The sequence below is a fragment of the Sinohyriopsis cumingii genome, chromosome 15 (assembly GCF_028554795.1).
Source record: "Sinohyriopsis cumingii isolate HCF-2022 chromosome 15, ASM2855479v2, whole genome shotgun sequence".
NCBI lineage: Eukaryota > Metazoa > Mollusca > Bivalvia > Unionida > Unionidae > Sinohyriopsis > Sinohyriopsis cumingii.
This window is the reverse complement of record NC_142975.1, coordinates 11,809,519-11,829,992: the sequence shown is the minus strand read 5'-3', so window position 1 is coordinate 11,829,992 and position 20,474 is coordinate 11,809,519. Positions and strand designations below refer to the sequence as shown.

The 20,474-nt window shown below is 35.4% G+C and overlaps 1 protein-coding gene across 2 annotated transcripts in view; it reads left to right on the top strand.

Annotated features, from left to right (window-relative positions):
• LOC149781264 (uncharacterized) overlaps window positions 1–20,474 on the top strand; it is a 111,283-nt gene that overhangs the window by 40,042 nt on the left and 50,767 nt on the right. For both annotated transcript variants that reach the window (XM_089935351.1, XM_089935350.1), the window contains exons 5-7: window positions 11,361–11,516; window positions 14,453–14,537; window positions 19,698–19,759. In XM_089935351.1, coding sequence (XP_089791477.1) covers window positions 11,361–11,516; window positions 14,453–14,537; window positions 19,698–19,759 — 303 coding nt within the window. The remainder of the gene's footprint in view (window positions 1–11,360; window positions 11,517–14,452; window positions 14,538–19,697; window positions 19,760–20,474) is intronic.

The window sequence follows — 20,474 nt, the reverse complement described above, 5'->3', positions numbered from 1 at the left end:
GCTGTTGGAATATCACCCGGTGAAATTCGACAGCGTCATCAGCGAGTATAAAAAATCCTGCCCGAAAACGCCGATCAGTGTAAAATTTAAAAACGGAAAGTATCATGCAGTTCAAAAATTCCCCAACGGGGATAAATACGATTGTATGGTATTCGAAAGCCGTTCAGCGAAAGCTCGGTTATCTCTCCGCAATAAATACTGCCAACGAGAATATGAAAAAATGTTTCCAAACCATGACGTCAAACAATTTGACACAGTATGGGTAATTACCGAACGAAAGGCCTAGTCGCTATCTTGAAGCGCCCTGTCCATGCGGTTCACAAACCTAATATCGCTGCGAGATACCACACCGGGAATTTCGTTGATCGTAAATTTATTCTCACGAGATTTGTCCTCACGAGGTTTATCCTCACGAGATTTATCCTCACGAGGTCTGTCCGAGGGGGGTTTATTCTTTTTTCTGATTATTTCCGGCTCCATGACTCTGTCATGGACAGAGTCATCCATGATAAAATCATGGGGGAAGACTGCGGTCATTTCGGTGATTCGCTGAATCAGTAGCGCATTATCGTGTTGCGCTTCATTCAATTCCTTCCGAACAACCCCGAGTTCATGCTGAAGCCCACCAATGATGCGTCGCATATCATCGTGTCGCCGTTGCGCATCATCGTGTCGCCGTTGCACATCATCGTGACGCCGTTGCATATCATCGTGTCGCTGTTGTAAATCATCATAACGCTGTTGCAAATAATCATAACGCCGTTGTACTCGATTATAATCGGCCGTGCTTGACACGTGTTTAAGTTGTCGTTGCAATGATTTATTCTCGTTGATCAGGTTATTCAGCCGCCATTGCAAGTCCTGAATGGTCTGTTTATCCACGATGGCGTCCATGGATGAATTCGCATCACCGGGTGTATCAACAATCTGGTTTATTTCATCGTCGATGCTGAGGTCAATCATTCTGATATCATTGTCGGGTTCATTTTTCCATATCTTGTAAATGCGCTGGTAACTGATTTTGTATCGATCTGCTATTTCCGATATTGGTGTTTTCCCACGGAGTCTTATTATTTCATTGGTATCCTCGTCGGTCAAAATCCGCCGATGGGGCATTATTTAATAAAAAAATTTTTTATTTTGCAACAACAACAACAATAATAACCCATGACGGAAGTGTCATAATTATTATTATAACAACTAGGACAGTTCCTTCATTGATGTTGTTTTACAAAACTAACCCGCCACACATGGAGAAAGTGTCATAATAATTATTCATAGGAACCAGGACAGTTTCTCCACCAATAAAGAAAATGTCATTATTAATTCCATCGATGCTGGTAAATGTCATACATGGTTAAATGTCAGACCCATGACAGAGTCATGGAAGGAAATGTCAATCAGTTCCTTTATTGATGGAGTCAATGTCATATGGATTCATACAAATCCAAGCAGCAGGGGGGGTGATGACATCGACGCGGAATGCCCGATGATTACCACTGGAAAGCACCAACGAGATGTTGTCGCGAAATATGACATTTTCGAGCAAAAAAACGATAAGTCTCCATTTGCCAAACGGAGACTTTATTTTTTCCTTGTTTAAAAAGCGAGATTTCGAAGGAAGGCTCTATTTGTTGTTTTGAGGCTTTAATCGAAAATTTGTCGGAATATTGTCCGAATCACCCCCCCTGCTGCTATATGTGTCTAATATGTAGATATCATCTAATCATGTCTCATTTTAAAAGTGCCTGTTTAGATCATTTCTAATCATGTTTTATGTCAAGAGTGCCTGTTTAGATAGTGTTTGAACATGTCCCATATGAAACATACCTGTGCAGATAGTGTCTAATCATGCCTTTTGTCAATGGGTATCTGTGTAGAGCATGTTGAATCATGTCCCATATCAAGTGTGCCTGTGTAGATTGTGTCTAATCATGTCTCGTCAAGAGTGCCTGTGTAGATTGTGTCAAATCAGGTTTATAGTCAGAGTGTGCCTGTTTAGTAGTGTAAAATAATGTCTCCTGAAGATTGCCAGCGCAGATAGTGTTGAATCATGTCTCATATCAAAAGTACAGTGTAGATTGTTTAGTCATGTCTCGTATTAAGATTGCCTGTGTAGATCATGTCCAGTCTGGTCCCATATCACCATGCCAGTGTACATTGAGTCCAGTCAAGTTTAATGTCAAGGAGTGCCTGTGTAGTGTCGCGTCATGTCTCATTATCAAGAGTGCCTGTGTGTGTAGTACATGGGGTATCAAATTTAGCTCTCATGATAGTAAATCTGTGGAAACATCATCGTATTAAGAATTCAATCACTCTGCATGTTGAAACTGTTGTGTATATAGTTTTTTTTACAAAATTGTGTTCAGCTAAAGATACATATTAAAGATGAAAGGAAAAAAAAAATCTCTTAAATTTAAAAAAAAAATAAGTGCAGAAAAATAAAAAGAATAATAAAATTGTTCAGAATAAAAAGCACGAAGGGACCCAGTCATGTTTATTGAAATTACTTGTTAGTTTGAGTATGTCATGTAGTGGGAGATACGATTGCCATCATCATGTGAAATAAAGAAAATAATTCCAAGAAAATTATGTCAAGTTGCATCATGCCATTGATCTGCATAGGGTTCGAAACTGAAATTTAAGCAACTGTACTAGAGTTATAGAAGGTCTGTGAGTACTTTACAAACTTTTCAGATGAACATAATGTTTACCATTGATGATTCATCATTTTGAAATACCAAACTTTTCAGATATGTTTTCCAACTTTACAATAGCACTACATGATATTTTGTTACACGTTACTGAAAAATGATCAGACTTATAGAAATAAATCAACTGCATTACTGAGATGATCTTGTGTCGGCAAGTCTGCAACTAAGCTCAGCACAATTATCTGAATGTAGTTAGTCCAAACAAACAATGTGTGTTTCCTAATGCACTGGTTTTAAAATTAGGATAAGCGGGTCATTTTTTTTTTTTTTAGGCAGGTCTGTTTTTTTATATTTTTAAAATTTTAAAAACATATTAAATGTGAAAAAGTTTTAACCATGGGAGAAAAATGTGCTAGGGTTGGCAATGAGAAACAAAGACAGTCGGCTGATCAGAAACACATTTTTTTAATATTTTGGCCTTGGTAAACAATGTAAAATGAGCTGTTTTGTCATTAAGCAGTTAGTAAGCAGTGTAAAATGAGCTACATTGTCAGAAAGCAGTAAGCAGTGTAAAATTGGCTGAATTGCCATAAAGAAGTTAGCAAGTAGTGTAAAATGGGCTGAATTGCCATAAAGAAGTTAGTAAGCAATGTAAAATTGGCTGAATTGCCATAAAGCAGTTAGCAAGCAGTGTAAAATGGGCTGAATTGTCAGAAAGCAGTAAGCAGTGTAAAATTGGCTGAATTGCCATAAAGCAGTAAGCAATGTAAAATCGGCTGAATTGCCATAAAGCAGTTAGCAAGCAGTGTAAAATGGGCTGAATTGTCAGAAAGCAGTAAGCAGTATAAAATTACCTGAATTACCACAAAGCTGTTAGTAAGCAGTGTAAAATGGACTAATTTGCATATACACTGTATCTGACATATAAGTCATGATGAAATTTAAATTTATAAACTACTTTCTAATGGTCAAGATAAGTAGGACATGTGTGCTATTTTTAGCACAATGTACTTTATAATGGAAATGTTTGAAGTTGTTTGATCCCGTGTTGAATTTAAATATTTGCCTAGTTAGGAATTAAGAATGAAAGCAGAATTATCTGATATTAATAGAATCTGTTTCCTGAATTATACATCGTACATGACAGTTGACACCCATTACACTATGGTTTACTATATTTGGTTTTCAACCTTCTGCAACATTTAGTTGCATTTAATTTAGCTATTATATGGGGCGTTTTTCTTTAACTTAAAAAGCGAATGGGAGTGCTGATTGTCATCCCCATGCCATGATGGCCTGTTGAATGTAGACTTTTTTATGCATTTGTGCACATTATATATTATCTTGATTGTATTCATTGTAGGTGTCCACCAAATGTACCTTTGTCTTCATATGCATTACCTTCTTGAAGATTTGTCCATATAGAATATATCTATAAATACACTGTTTACAAAATGGTCGTTTTTATAGCTCTGCTGGTCATAGACTAGAGCGCGTATGGCATGGTCCAGTACCTGTCATGCATCTGTCTCACTTTGTTATCACTTCTCCTCCCATACTTGGAGGATTGCTATGAAACTTCACAGACACATTCATCCCATGGTCTAGTTGGTCCTAGATGAAAATGCTGCTGCTTGCACATCCAGTATGGCCACAACAGCAGCCATCTTGAACATTTTATACTTCTCCAGAATTTATGGTCATATCAGTATGGGGTATTTACAAAAATACCTCATTTGATTGTTAGTAGGACAGAAATGAAATAGTGACTTCTCCAGAATTTATGGTCATATCAGTATGGGGTATTTACAAAAATACCTCATTTGATTGTTAGTAGGACAGAAATGAAATAGTGACTTCTCCAGAATTTATGGTCATATCAGTATGGGGTATTTACAAAAATACCTCATTTGATTGTTAGTAGGACAGAAATGAAATAGTGATGCTCAGACATGCTGTGTTGCCAACACAGTGGGCATCTTTAAAATCATAATATTGCTTGTTTTCCTGACACTGTTTATGCCTAGTTGGACACTGTTTATGTCTAGTGTGACATTAATGAAAATAATGCATATCTAACCATCAAAAATAGCTGCTATAATGGTCAATTTGAAATTCTTAGTTTTACTTCTAGATGGTTTTTCACCCAAGAGTTTTTATGTTATCTGGTTGATCCTGAATGGAATTTTGTATCCAAGATGTGATGTGATTTTGATTTTTAATGTAGCTTTAACAATTTTTCAGTCCTATCACTACAATGTCTGCACTGTGCCAGTTTATAGTGATAGCACTGGGGCATCATGCTGCAGATATTTTGCATGATGACCCACTAAGTCACATTATCCTGACACCAGGCCGACCAGTCCTAACACTAACCTCTTAATGATGAACGCCAAGTGAGGCAGATGTTAGTACCATTTTTGTAAGTCTCTGGAATGACTCGGCTGGGATCGAACCCATGACCTCCCGCATCCGAGGCAGATGCTCTAACCACTATGCCAATGACGCGGTTTGTATCCAAAATGTCTTGTTGATTCTAAATTAAAACGGTTCTGATCTGATGTCCAATATGGCCACTATGGTGACCATATTGAAATCTTGTTCCCACTACTCCATATAAATTCATAGTCATTTTGATATGGGGTTTTCATCAGATGAGTTCGTTTGTTGTCTTTTTGGTCCAAAATGAAAATGATGCAATGTGACCCTTGAGGATATTATATCTATTCCTCCTAAATGGATGGCCATATCAATAATGGATTTTCAGGTAGATTTAATATGATACCCAGTTGTTCGCAAATGGAAATGGTGCCAATCACACAGCTAATATGACTGCCACAATGACCATATTGAAAATCTTGTCACCATTTTCCTTGAATTGATGGTCAAGGGGCGTTTGCATACCTCCATGGAATGTTATCAGATGTGAAATAAATATTCATTTACGGGGGGGGGGGGTTGACTAATTGAAAAATCAAGGTGAAGGTTACTTTGTCAGAGCTAAATTGACCACATTATATTCAGGACTATCATGATAAGTGTAATTTTAATAATGTAATTTTGGCAATAATTCATTCCAGCTATCAAAGGTAAGTAAACATAAGTAAATTTTTTAACCAGATTTGCTGTGCTTTTATAAACTGCTTACACTAACCAGAGTTGAAAATTCAGTCCTCCAAGTCAGAATGGTGATTGAAAATTTCACGTGGTCATATGAATTTCCCTATCCTGATTCATGCTGACCATGATATCTCTCTAATCTGTCAAGAATTTTGCTGACTTTGTTCATGAAAAGTCCATACTTTCTACTGCTTTCCATTTATTTTGATAAGCTTGTTCCAATGCTTTGTGCTCATCATTACAACTGATTATGTTACCAGAGGGAGAATGTAATTACTAACGACTGTGGTAGAAGGGTTTAAGACTAATTTCTGGAAAGGAAACTTTCACAATTGCATGATTAAATTTAGGTCATTAACATGATTAGCTTTTCTATAATAGTTTATTGGTTAAGAGTTGGTTCTATGCAAGCAAGATGTTTAATACCAGCCTGACTGGATGAGTGAATTTTTTTATTTTTTTATTTTAAAAAACCCAGCAGATGCTACAACAGCCAAATCTTGTAGTGGTCAATTCAGAAACAAAGCATTTTCTTTATTCTAGGCATGCCTGTTGTTATTTATATTTCATTTAATTGTTCGTCTATTAGTAGTAATTTTATTTATTTCATTACATGTTTTTGTAATGTAACATTGTTTGCTGGACTTGACCTTGTCCAAAACTGAGTTCATTTCTGCTTGACCCGATTGACTTTTTTAAATATGCAAGTATTATTTCACATTTTAGAAATCTTTAGTCAGATCAACAAGCTTTTTTACAATGTCATCTAAAGTGGAGATCTTTATTTCAAATCCTACCCAGTAGCAGTTAGATTCCTTGAAAGAAGAATGAAATTGATTCAGCTTGTCAGAAAATATGATCTTTCTGAGGCAAATGCTTCTTTAACAAAAGAAGAAATAAAAAAATATTTGGTAGAAAAGAATGTTTTTGATAACGGTGATTTGATTTTGATTAGTAAGTCTGTAATTGACTAACATAAAAAAAGGAATTAAAATACAAGATGGAATTAGAGTTTAAAAAAAGCTTGAACTTCAGAACGATAAAGAGGAAAAACAAATGCAAATGCAACTGGAGAAAGAAGAGAAACAAATGCAATTAGATAAATAGGAAGGAGTAAGGACAATGCAACAGAAGAAAGAGGAAAAACAAATGCAATCAGGAGCAAAGAGATATGAAAATGCTATTGGAGAAAGAGGAGAGAGAGAAACAAATGCAAATGCAATTGTAGAAAGATGAAAGAGAGACATAAATTCAGTTGCAGTTGGAGAAAGAGGAGAGAGAGAGAGACAAATGCTAAAAGTAAAGGAAGAAAGAATTTTAATTTAGATTAAAAGAATTCAGGTTTTGATGTTACTAAGAATATTAGGTTAGTGCCCCCTTTTAGAGAAAAAGAAGGCAACAGATATTTTCCTCATACTGAAAAAAAATGCTGAAATTTTGAAGTGGCCATGAGAGTACTGGACTTGAAGTGGCCATGAGAGTACTGGACTTTATTATTACAGTGTGTATTTAATGGTTAAGCTTGTGATATTTACATTACATTGTCACTACTGCATAGTGCTGATTAGGATGTGGTTAAGGAATATATATTGAAGGGTTATGAATTGGTACCCAAGGATTGTTCGACAAGGTTTTAGGAATTCTGAAAAATCAACTAACCAAATACATTTTGAATTTGCAAGGGGAAAAGCATGACAATTCAACAGATGATGCTCTTCTAGAAAGGTTAGTAAGGATTACGAAAGTCTGAGACAAATCGCATTACTTGAAGAGTTCAAGAATTGTGTCCATAGTGATATTAGGATTTATCTTGATGAGCATAAGGTCAAAACCGTGGACAATGCTGCTGATGAATAATCCTTATAAAGTTTCTGTTTTAAAAATCAAAACACTAACATAAAAATTCTGGATTTTCTCCAGCAAAATCTTGCCTTCTCATCGGTATATTAATTACAGCTTTTGCTTCCCCCACATGCTCTGCACATAGTCGCTTTCATCTTATAAGACTGGCTTAAGTAGTCCTTTTAAATGAAGATATTATTCAGGCCCATTTCCCTTATCACTTGGTCATGTCTGTCAGTACTTCTTGAAGCCAGGTCTACTCAGCAGCTTTCTCCCCACTAAAAAATGATTTTACATGTGATCTGTGGGGTTGAGTCTACTGGGTTCTTTCTGTTTCCTGAGTGTTTATATATATATGCTTTCTTTACTATTTCTCTCTTATTTTAACAGGTACATCTTAATTCAATATTTAAAAAAATATTGGTCACGGACATAAATATAAATTTGGGTTGCCAGAAGTCTGCAATTCGATATGTCAGTTTGGATGTTATCTTTTGAACCCTCTGTCTTTCTCTGTCTCTCTTTCTCTCTCTCTCTCCAAAAACTTGTATACATTTATACTATTATGAATACTGCATATTTTTACTGAAGTTTGAATTGTAAATGAGGATGTTAGTGCCCCCAGCTTTGGCACAATAATGTGTTTTTTATAATTAAAAACAACTTTGAAAAATTTGTGACTTAAACGTTATGTGATACAGAGTATATTGACTGTACACTAAAACTTGTCATGAGAGACCACCTGTTTTGAGAGACCAGGATCTCCATGTACAGAGTTATTGATTATATAGTGTTATGACCTGTCTTGAGAGACCATTGTCTTTTGGCAGAAATGGCAGAAAGGGTGGTCTTTCAAGACAGGTTCTACTGTACTGCACTCCGATGGTGTAGAGCTCCTTGTGTTGATGAGTGTAGCATTAGTGATATAATGTTTATGTGATTAGTCTAGGGTATATCGATTTTAGTTCCTAGTTTAAGAATTCCTTTATGTACTTTTCATTATTGTCTCAAATTTTAATACATTTTTTGCATAAATCCTCAATCAGTAAAGATCATTTTTTTTATTTCATCTGCCCTTTGTTCTTGCGTCGAGGCCATAAGAATGTAGAAGAGGTCCTTTGCACCCTCCTACATATCGTTAGAGGTAACTTATGGAGACAAACTATGATGCATCTCATCATGTTCACACTAATATCTTCGATGATTTTTAAAAGAAATTGGTATAAAAATCTTACTTTTAGAATTGTTATAATTTTGATCATGTTTTAGCGGTAATCTTTGTTTTGTATGCGTTATACTAGGTGGCCAAATTGTCTTGGCACTGTTTAGCCCAGAATTGTGTTGTACTTGATGTGATATGAAACCCAACACACACACACACACAGATACATAATGCTTCATTAAAATTTAGATCAGATTGTGATAAATCTTAATTCCTAATTATTTTAGCATCTATAATTTTCTCAAATACCATAACTTTTCTGAACATTGCATTTTATTAGCAGGTGCCAGAGGGTCATCATTATTATATTTGGAGGTGGGGTTGCATCAGTGTGTCTTGTGGGCTATTTAGAAAATATTTAATTTTATGATATGTATGTTCAAAAGAAAACATTAACAGCATGAAAGGTAATTTCCTATGATACAGACAGGTTAGGTACCATGAAATTTAACCTTTAAAACAGCACTGTGGAAAAATTATTCTCAATAAGAGTTCAATAAAGACATGAATGTGTACTTTGTGTTTAAATCACCTGTCCAGCATGATGACCTCCTCCCTGTCCCTCCTTCATCCCCTTCCACAAGTAGAAATATTACCCATAGCTTCAGCATAAGCTTATTGTATAGTTTGTATAATTATTAGGTACATTACCTGATGCAAGCATGTTTAAGTTTTCAAACTTTTGAATAGTTCACAAGCTGCTGTTAGCTTCAAAAGCTATGACGGGACACACATTAAGTTATAATAGTGTCCTATTGATGTCAGCGCTTGATTAATTAAAATGAATTGCATTTTCTTGGCTTGTGAATAACTCCTGCAGCAATCACTGCTTTTACTGTATTAAAATATAAACATGTTTTTGTGTCTCAACTGTTTCTTTTCATTGGTTGTTATGTTCCCATGGTGCTAATCAGTAGACAGAACAGTTTTTATTCTGTGAGTCATTATTTTGTAAATTATCTTGCAGATAAAGTAGCTTGTAGCAAGGTCAATCAAATGACCAGCAAGAAGGTAAGTCAAATGACCAGTAGCAAGGTAAATCAACTGGACACATAAAAGCTGATTGCATTACTGCCAGTAACGAGGAAAATCAAATGACCAATGAGAGAGCTCAGTACATTACTGCCAGTAACAAGGTAAATCAAATGACCAGTGAGAGAGCTCAGTACATTACTGCCACAAGTAATGTAAATAAAATGACCAATGAGAGAGCTTATTACATTACTGCCAGTAGCAAGGTAAATCAAATGACCAGTGAGAGAGCTCTATACATTACTGCCACAAGTAATGTAAATCAAATAACCAATAAAAGAGCTCATTACAATACTGCCGGTAACAAGGTAAATCAAATGACCAGTGAGAGAGCTCTATACATTACTGCCACAAGTAATGTAAATCAAATGACCAGTGAGAGAGTTTACTTATTACATTACTGCCAGCAGCAAGGTAAATCAAATGACCAGTGAGAGAGCTCTATACATTACTACCACAAGTAATGTAAATCAAATGACCATTGAGAGAGCTTATTACTGCCACAAGTAATGTAAATCAAATGACCAGTGAGAGAGTTTACTTGTTACATTACTGCCAGTAACAAGGTAAATCAAATGTCCAGTGAGAGCTCTATACATTACTACCACAAGTAATGTAAATCAAATGACCAATGAAAGAGCTCATTACATTACTGCCAGTAGCAAGGTAAATCAGATGTCCAATGAGAGAGCTCATTACATTACTGCCAGTAACAAGGTAAATCAAATGACCAATGAGAGCTCATTACACATGCAGGATATTTGATACAACAATTATTCCATGATGTTCACATGAGAAACTGATAATGAAATGAGCCATTGTCAGCAGAGACTGCAGTGATTAATCCCAACTGTCTTACAAGGCAAAAGAAAAAGACATTTTATTGAATAATTTCTTACAGCTATATCCATTAAGATTGCAATGGAGTTAATTCTGTTTCTGCCAGCTATACAGGTGACTCTATTTATGCCAGTTTGATTTACACTTTCATTTTAGCAACATTTATAATGAGGAAATAACATTTAATTTGTGCTGCCGTGCTAGGTTTTATACCATCACTGGCACCATGCACTGTGACTTGTGCACAAGATGTGCAGGTGCATTTACTTTAGATTTATGCAATTATGATTTATTGTATAACCTCATCTCTAGTGTAAACCAATCCCCATATTTCAAGTGGCAATGTAGAATGAGGTGGATTGATGGCCCTTGCCTTGCAAAGACAATGATACAATTGCTTTTATAGCAAAACAAAAATATTTGTTATATTTCACAGATCACAGCATACAGGATGTGTAATTATTTTAAATTTGTGAAAGAAGTAATGAATATTGATACATTTTCTAATTTTGAAAAGCATTGTTCATTGGACTTGATTCGTTATTGTTTGTCAGCATATTATATTGTTACATGTGTACTGATTTAATATGAATTTAAAAATAATTTATACTTTAATTTTTGTTGTGTCTTATGGTCAGTTCTCTTTTCAGAAGAAACATTACCAGCGAGAGGCAACTTTGTTGCCAGTTGTGGGCTCCCCTGTGAGTGCAACGCTAGCAACTGTTTCCATGGAGATGATCCCTGCAGGTGTCAGCTAAAGCAAGAGAAATGTAAATTAAACGAACAGATGAACAGGTTGACTGGAGGTATCTGTGGAAACTTAACATTCATTGTATATTTGGCCTGGAAATAGCATGATATTGGTGTCATTTTCAGTCATATTTGGCCTGGAAATAGCATGCTGTTGGTGTCCTTTTCAGTCCCATTAGGCCTGTAAATAGCATTCTTTTGGTGTCCTTTTCAGGCCCATTTGGCCTGCAAATAGCCATGCAAAAAGCATATAGTCCATGTCTCATTCAGCCCATTTGGCCTGCAAATAGCATGCTGTTGATGTCCTTTTTAGTTGTATTTGGCCTGTAAATAGCATGCTGTTGATGTCCTTTTTAGTTGTATTTGGCCTATAAATAGCATGCTGTTGATGTCCTTTTTAGTTGTATTTGGCCTGCAAATAGCATGCTGTTGATGTTCTTATTAGTTGTATTTGGCCTGCAAATAGCATGCTGTTGATGTCCTTTTTAGTTGTATTTGGCCTGTAAATAGCATGCTGTTGATGTCCTTTTTAGTTGTATTTGGCCTGTAAATAGCATGCTGTTGATGTCCTTTTTAGTTGTATTTGGCCTGCAAATAGCATGCTTTTGATGTTCTTATTAGTTGTATTTGGCCTGCAAATAGCATGCTGTTGATGTCCTTTTTAGTTGTATTTGGCCTGTAAATAGCATGCTGTTGATGTCCTTTTTAGTTGTATTTGGCCTGTAAATAGCATGCTGTTGATGTCCTTTTTAGTTGTATTTGGCCTGTAAATAGCATGCTGTTGATGTCCTTTTTAGTTGTATTTGGCCTGTAAATAACATGCTGTTGATGTTCTTATTAGTTGTATTTGGCCTGTAAATAGCATGCTGTTGATGTCCTTTTCAGTTGTATTTGGCCTGTAAATAGCATGCTGTTGATGTCCTTTTTAGTTGTATTTGGCCTGTAAATAACATGCTGTTGATGTCCTTTTCAGGCCCATTTGGCCTGGAAATAACATGCTGTTGATGTCCTTTTCAGGCCCATTTGGCCTGGAAATAACATGCTGTTGATGTCCTTTTCACGCCCATTAGGCCTGGAAATAGCATGCTGTTGATGTTCTTTTTAGTTGTATTTGGCCTGCAAATAGAATGCTGTTGATGTCCTTTTCAGTTGTATTTGGCCTGCAAATAGCATGTTGTTGATGTCCTTTTCAGTTGTATTTGGCCTGGAAATAACATGCTGTTGATGTCCTTTTCAGGCCCATTTGGCCTGTAAATAGCATGCTGTTGATGTCCTTTTCAAGCCCATTAGGCCTGTAAATAGCATGCTGTTGATGTCCTTTTCAGGCCCATTAGGCCTGGAAGTAGCATGCTGTTGATGTCCTTTTCAGGCCCATTTGGCCTGTAAATAGCATGCTACTGATGTCCTTTTCAAGCCCATTAGGCCTGTAAATAGCATGCTGTTGATGTCCTTTTCAGGCCCATTAGGCCTGGAAGTAGCATGCTGTTGGTGTCCTTTTTCAGGCCCAGTAGGCCTGGAAGTAGCATGCTGTTGATGTCCTTTTCAGGCCCATTTGTCCCGCAAATAGCCATGCAAAATGCATATAGTCCATGTCTCATTCAGTCCATTTGTACTGTAAATAGCACACAATCATTGTCCTTTTCAGACCCATTTGGCCTGCAGATATACATTCTGTGTTCATGTCAGACCCAGTTTGGAATTACTGCAAATAGCCCTGAAAATAGCATCAATTCTGTGTTCCTTTAAGACTAATTTGGACAGCAAATAGCATCCAGTCTCTGTTACCTGTCAGACCCATTTGACCTTCCAATAGCCTTGAAAATAACATACAATCTGTGTCCCATTCAAACCCATTTGAACTGCAAATAGCATAGTTTGTGTACCTGTCTGACCCACTTGTCCTGCAAGTAGCATACATTATGTATCCCTTTTAGACCCATTTGGTCAGCAAATAGCATACAGTCTTTGTATTTTGTATTGACAGTCAATACATGCAAACATTTTATAGCCTTTTTTTAACTGAATTTTCAAACCCTTCCCAAGGACAACCCATAGTCAATGCCTAGCATTATAGAGACTGTTTTGTAATGAAAACTTAAATGTAAAATTAATAGAGAATCATACAATGGGGCTCATTATACATGAGGTTTGTGAAAGAATATCAGATGTTATGATCTGCTTATAACATGTGGCATATTGTATTAAGCATTAGGTTGCTGATGATATTATACATGTGTCATATTGTATCAAACAACAGGTGGTATATAATATTATACAACATGTGGCATCTTGTATTATGCAACAGGTTACACATGGTATTATATATCATGTGGCATATTGTTTTATGCAACAGGTGACACATGGTGATGTACATTATGTGGCATATTGTTTTAAGCAACAGGTGACACATTGTATTATATATCATGTGGCATATTATTTTAAGCAACAGCTGACATGACATTATACATCATGTGGCATATTGTTTTATGCAACAAGTGACATGATCTTATATGTTATGTGGCATATTGTTTTATGCAACAGATGACACATGGTAATGTACATCATGTGGCATATTGTTTTATGCAACAGGTGACACATTGTATTATATATATCATGTCACATATTGTATTATGCAACAGGTGGTTTTATACAGCATGTGATACAATTGCACAACATTTGATAAATTTCGTGTCAAATAAACATAAATTTAAGCTTCTTTTTCTTCTTATCATGTGATGTTTATGTCTTTGTGTAACTCTTTGATAATGTTAATGCCATTACATAACATCTAATGAATTGTATGACATGCTGTCATGACACTTGTAAATAGTTCAGCATTAGTGTATCATGTTTTTTATTCAATTGTAAACACATTTTCATAATTATACTTTACTTTTGGTGGATTTTACTGGAAAGAATTGAAGAAAAAATAATATATAAGAAACATACAGCCATAAAAAAAAAAGTTATACTCTAAAGTAAAAAATTTCAGCATGTGAGGCCTGTCCCTGGTATAGTTACAAGCTGAACGAGGGATGTGAAGCCTGTTTAGTGAATACAAGTCTCTGGATGTCAGGGTAAGCATTTACTTTTTGTGGGTCTTGTCTTCATCCCCCATATCTTTGGATGCCAGGGTAAGCATGCACTTTCTGTGTGTCTTGTCTTCAACCCTCATATCTTTGGATGTCAGGGTCAGCATGTACTTTTTGTTTTGTCTTCAGCCCCCATATCTTTGGATGTCAGGGTCAGCATGTACTTTTTGTGTGTCTTGTCTTCAACCTACATATCTTTGGATGTCAGGGTCAGCATGTACTTTTTGTATGTCTTGTCTTCAACCCCCATATCTTTGGATGACAGGGTCAGCATTTACTTTCTGTGTGTCTTGTCTTCAACCCCCATATCTTTGGATGTCAGGTTCAGCATGTACTTTTTGTATGTCTTGTCTTCAACCCCCATATCTTTGGATGACAGGGTCAGCATGTACATTCGGTGTGTCTTGTCTTCAACCCCCATATCTTTGGATGTCAGGGTCAGAATGTACTTTCTGTGTTTTGTCTTCAACCCCCATATCTTTGGATGTCAGGGTTAGCATTTACTTTATGTGTGTCTTGTCTTCAACCCCCATATCTTTGGATGTCCTGGTCAGCATGTACTTTTTGTGTTTTATCTTCAACCCCCATATCTTTGGATGTCAGGGTCAGCATGTACTTTCTGTGTATCTTGTCTTCAACCCCCATATCTTTTGATGTCAGGGTCAGCATGTACTTTCTGTGTGTCTTATCTTCAACCCCTATATCTTTGAATGTCAGGGTCAGCATTTACTTTATGTGTGTCTTGTCTTCAACCCCCATATCTTTGGATGTCAGGGTCAGCATGTACTTTTTGTATGTCTTGTCTTCAGCCCCCATATCTTTGGATGACAGGGTCAGCATGTACTTTCTGTGAGTCTTGTCTTCAACCCCCATATCTTTGGATGACAGGGTCAGCATTTACTTTTTATGTGTCTTGTCTTCAAACCCCTATATCTTTCGAAGTCAGGGTCAGAATGTACTTTTTGTGTTTTGTCTTCAACCCCTATATCTTTCGAAGTCAGGGTCAGAATGTACTTTTTGTGTTTTGTGTTCAACCCCCATATCTTTTGATGACATGGTAAGCATATATTTTCTCTGTCTCATATATTCAAATACAAAAGTTGATGATCATGCCTTTATCTTTGGATGTCAGGGTCAGAATGTACTTTTTGTGTCTCATATATTCAAATACAAAGTTGGTGATCTTGATGTGATAACACCACCAATGTTTATATCTGTGCAGATTTTAATTTCAATGAAACAGCTATATTTTTTTATTTATTGCAATTGTGCGTACATTTTTATTGTCAATTCATTGTCGTCTTGAAACTTACTGAAGGTACCATACATACTTGATTACAAGGTAACTTGACTATAAGTTCTCCCTTGCATTTTATGGCTATAAAAAAAAGCAGTTCCTCTTTGACCATTTTATAAGTCGGGGAGCATTTTGCAAGTCAGATCCATCTGAAGGGATGACTTACCATTGGTGAGCCAGAGTGCTAGAGTTGCACTTTGGAAAAATAAACAAGCAAAAACTGAATATTTAAATAATATGCCTGGAATAACAAGTTGTCAAGATAATTGAATCATGCATATTTTGATTGTATACTGTCATCATATTATATACATGTACATGGATTTGCTTGCTGTGCATGTGTATCATTAATGGTTGAAATAAATACATCTTTTGACTTGTATTTATTTCACTTTATTTTAACATGCCCTTGTACACAGATATAAGTTTAACAATTGCTGGCGAAAAATTTCATACCGACCAGTATCTCTCTACTCATCTACACTTGCTTGATGGTGTAACCATAATACATGTATTGTAAAAAGAATGATGAATAAAAATTGATGTCTCACAATCAAATGCATTTTGGTGAACTAATAAAATGCAGTCATCTTTATATAATTTTTTTTATAACTCTTAATTCTGTTAATGAGCCAATTATTGATGTTATTTTTTATTCTGAAATGATGCCCTATACTGTCCAAAGCTTAAATAAATCAACTATATTTGTATAGCCATCATTGAATTGTTGCATATAGTTGGTTTAAAAGGAGGCTTATGGCACACTTAATGTCAGAAGCATCGAAGATTTGATCCCAGTGCGTTTATTTAATTATTACCCCCCCCCCCCGTCAGTGCATAGCAAAACCCATCATTTTTTATACAGTTGTTGGTTATAATATGGTCACCATCTTGAAGTTTTTCTACACACATGATCATGTGATTAATTTATAGCTTTAACATGCCACTAGAATTTGATCAGAGATTGATAAAATGACATCTCCATTTTTGTCTTGGTGAATGTGTTATCTGACTATTGTTTTTTCATATATGATTCTTCAGATTTTTTATTTTTGAATAGATTATTTCTTGTTTATTGAGGCAAGTTTTACAGTAATATTACACTTTGAATTCCAGATCCAGTACATGAATTTCTGGATTAACAGAGCAAATTAACATTTAGAAATTCTGTTCCCTTTGAAATATGTCCAGATAGTGAGGTTTCTGGATAAACAGAGTCCAGAATACTGAGATTCCTCTGTGTATACAGTTGTAATATTGAGTAGAATATGTCACAGATAAATTGATAACCAATAATTTGTCCATCTTTGTGTATTAAAATCCATATAGTTCACAATGCTAGACATTTTAAATCTATTGAATGATATGATAATCAATGAATTTGGCCACATACTGGTATTAAAATAGTAGTTCAGAATGATCCAATTCACAAAAACACATTATGTTGATTTCACATAGCTTACAAATAAAATATGAAAGTGAAGTCCACATTTTTGTGATTCACAGTATCCTATAAATGTCACTGTTTAATGTCATCTGTTACAAAGCCCAAGTATTTATCCTTATTGTTGTGTGGCAAAATCACATGGAGTTAAAATAACGACCATTTGTTACTGGGCTTTGAGCAAGTATCAGGCTCTTGGCTCAATCAAAGGATTGTCAAGTGGGAAAACAAAGAAGGTGCTGCCTTTACAAGCACTCAGTCAAAGGATTGTCAAGTGAGAAAACAAAGAAGGTGCTGCCTTTACAAGCAGTGGGATTAAGGTCAAACATGCACAGGAAGTTGTAGAACTCTCCTTGACACTGAACAAGTACTTGATTTGCAGCTCAATCAAAAGGATTGCCAACCAGAAAACAGTGTGTGCTACCTTAACAAGCCAGGGGCTTTAATGAGCTGTGTGCACTGGCAAAAAACTTGGGAATTAAATCTAACTTATGCAAGTTAAATCAAAGCTTATATTACATAAGAGAGTTTACATAACAAAACACAGCTATTAATATAAATAAAGGTCATTCAGACTTGCATGATAATGGAAACAATATACCTGCAATCAAACACTCCCAGTAGACAACAGTGATGGACACACTTTTCATTGGATAGTATTTAATTTACTGGTAATATTTTTTAAACTACTAAAATCAAAATAAATATAGATACAAGTATTGTGTAACGTATAGTCATGAAAGGGATATACACAGTTCATACCATATATACATTTCTGAATGGGAATAGTGGCACGAAAATTTAAAATATTTTAATAGACAGTATTTTAATGTACTGCAAACAACTAGCATTTCCAATATTATCCCTGGATTTATACATTTTATAAAAATTTGTAATTATAAGAGGACCTCTGAATTTTCAGTAAAAGAACATCAACTTATAAGCAAGTATATACAGTATCCATCTTATTAATGTTATTACTCATAGTCTTGACAAAGTGAATCCATGTCATCTGACTTTTTCATTTCTCTCATCCATTGTATATTTAAATCTTATCAAATATGCTTTCCATATTTTTCATGTGATGAGAGGGGTAATTTTATCAATGTCACATCCATAAATTTGTCAGCTGAAAATTAATGCAAGCGATAATGTTTTTTTTGTGTACTACTATACTACTAATTCAGTTTGTGATTCTAGACAGGAAAAGAAGGGCATTGCTTTGACATCAGGTATCTTCCTTGGCCAAGCATACCCTACAGACCAATTTCACCTAATCATAAGCCCATTTGTATCAATAGCCCATCTCCCTCTATTAAAACATTTTGACGAATTGCATCCAATACTATTACAAACATTTGAGCAAATTCTATCCCCCACTATTACCACATTTTGGCAAATTCCATCCCCCACTACAACATTTTGGCAAATTCCATCCCCCACTACAACATTTTGGCAACTTCTATCCCCCACTACAACATTTTGGCAAATTCCATCCCCCACTACAACATTTTAGCAACTTCTATCCCCCACTACAACATTTTCGAAAATTCCATCCCCCACCATTACAACATTTTGGCAAATTCCATCCCCCACTACAACCTTTTGGCAAATTCCATCGCCCACTACAACATTTTGACAAATTCCATCCCCCACTACAACATTTTGGCAAATTCCATCCCCCACTACAACATTTGGCAACTTCTGTCCCCCACTACAACATTTTGGCAACTTCTAACCCCCACTACAACATTTTGGCAAGTTTTTTTATGTAAGATGGCTTCAGTTTCAGCCCACCTCAACATTTTAGCCATATCCCAATTAATACTGACTGGGATTATCATGAAAATAATATATTTAATAATGGAAAAGAAAACGGAATATATGCAGTGATATTGTTGGAAAAACTTCCAGAGAAAATGTTACCTGCTACACACCAGAAGGCATCAAAGGGAGCTAACATTTTTGACGTTAACAATGGGTTGGGTTTCTGTAAACTTATAAGATTCAGAGATTTTCAGGAAATATCCTGCAAGATGTATTTATAGTGCAAGTCACAGGTGTAATGTATGTTTATTTACTCATTTTAAATGAAATAATACATTGATCTTTAAAAATGTAACACTAATTTTCTTTAGCAAAAGTCTATTCAATCCTGATTATTGAATGTGATTTGTACTATAGATAAATGCTGAAAATAAATCATTTTAAACAGGACTTAGATGTAGAATAAGAAACTGTAGACTGGGATTATTACAAAAGTTGTTTCATTCAAGTATTACAAATGTCATCTTAAGAATTTTAATTTTACCTTTTTGTCTTCCAGTTTTTAAAACAAAACTTAAACTCTTTCAAACTATTTTTACAAAGTTTTGTGGCAGATTTCCTTTATTTTTGTTTTCAGGTCATCAAAGGTTCTAGTTCCTCCATCAACTCCAAATAGGACTGTTTGGGTGACAACAACAGGTACAGTTATTTAGTTGGATCCCTTAGACAGCCACAATCTTTCCTTTTTTTAATATACCCTCTGTGCAAATTAACTTTGGTGGCACACTATAGTTTCGTACTTTGCATAGGGTTAGAATTTTAAAGATAAAGAATTTCCCTGGCTTTCCTAACTGGTTATACTGGCTGTTTATAAAGGACATTGTAAATCTTAGGTATAATTCAAAGAACCATTAATTCCCTTTATTTTGGTGTATGATTGATGTTTGTAATAATGGTTATAGAGTATACAGCTTGGCCTTACTCCAGCTGTGCTAGCTCCACTTGGTCATTTTCACTTCCTGAACTTCAGAGGTAAATTGTATAAAAAAGAGCTGATAACCATTTTACATTTTATATATCTGGTAATTCATTCATTTCACTTTCAGAAGCAGGTATTATCTAGTCTGGCAAAATTCATTTTCCCTATTTTAATAGCTTCTAGGGATAGTGTACTTCACACTAATTCTGGCTGATTTTTTAGCACAAGGGAGCAGTCATTTTTGTTGGCAGTGTGCTTAGATCATGTACAATTTCCAAAAGTACAATATCCAAAGAAATATCCACATTACATTAATGTACCATAGAGGTATGTCCATTGTGCATGTTTTAACACATTAACCCCTGGAGCTTTTTGTCATTTTCACCTGAAAATCGAGTAGGAAACACATTTTAAAAGCTATTTCTGAATAGACTC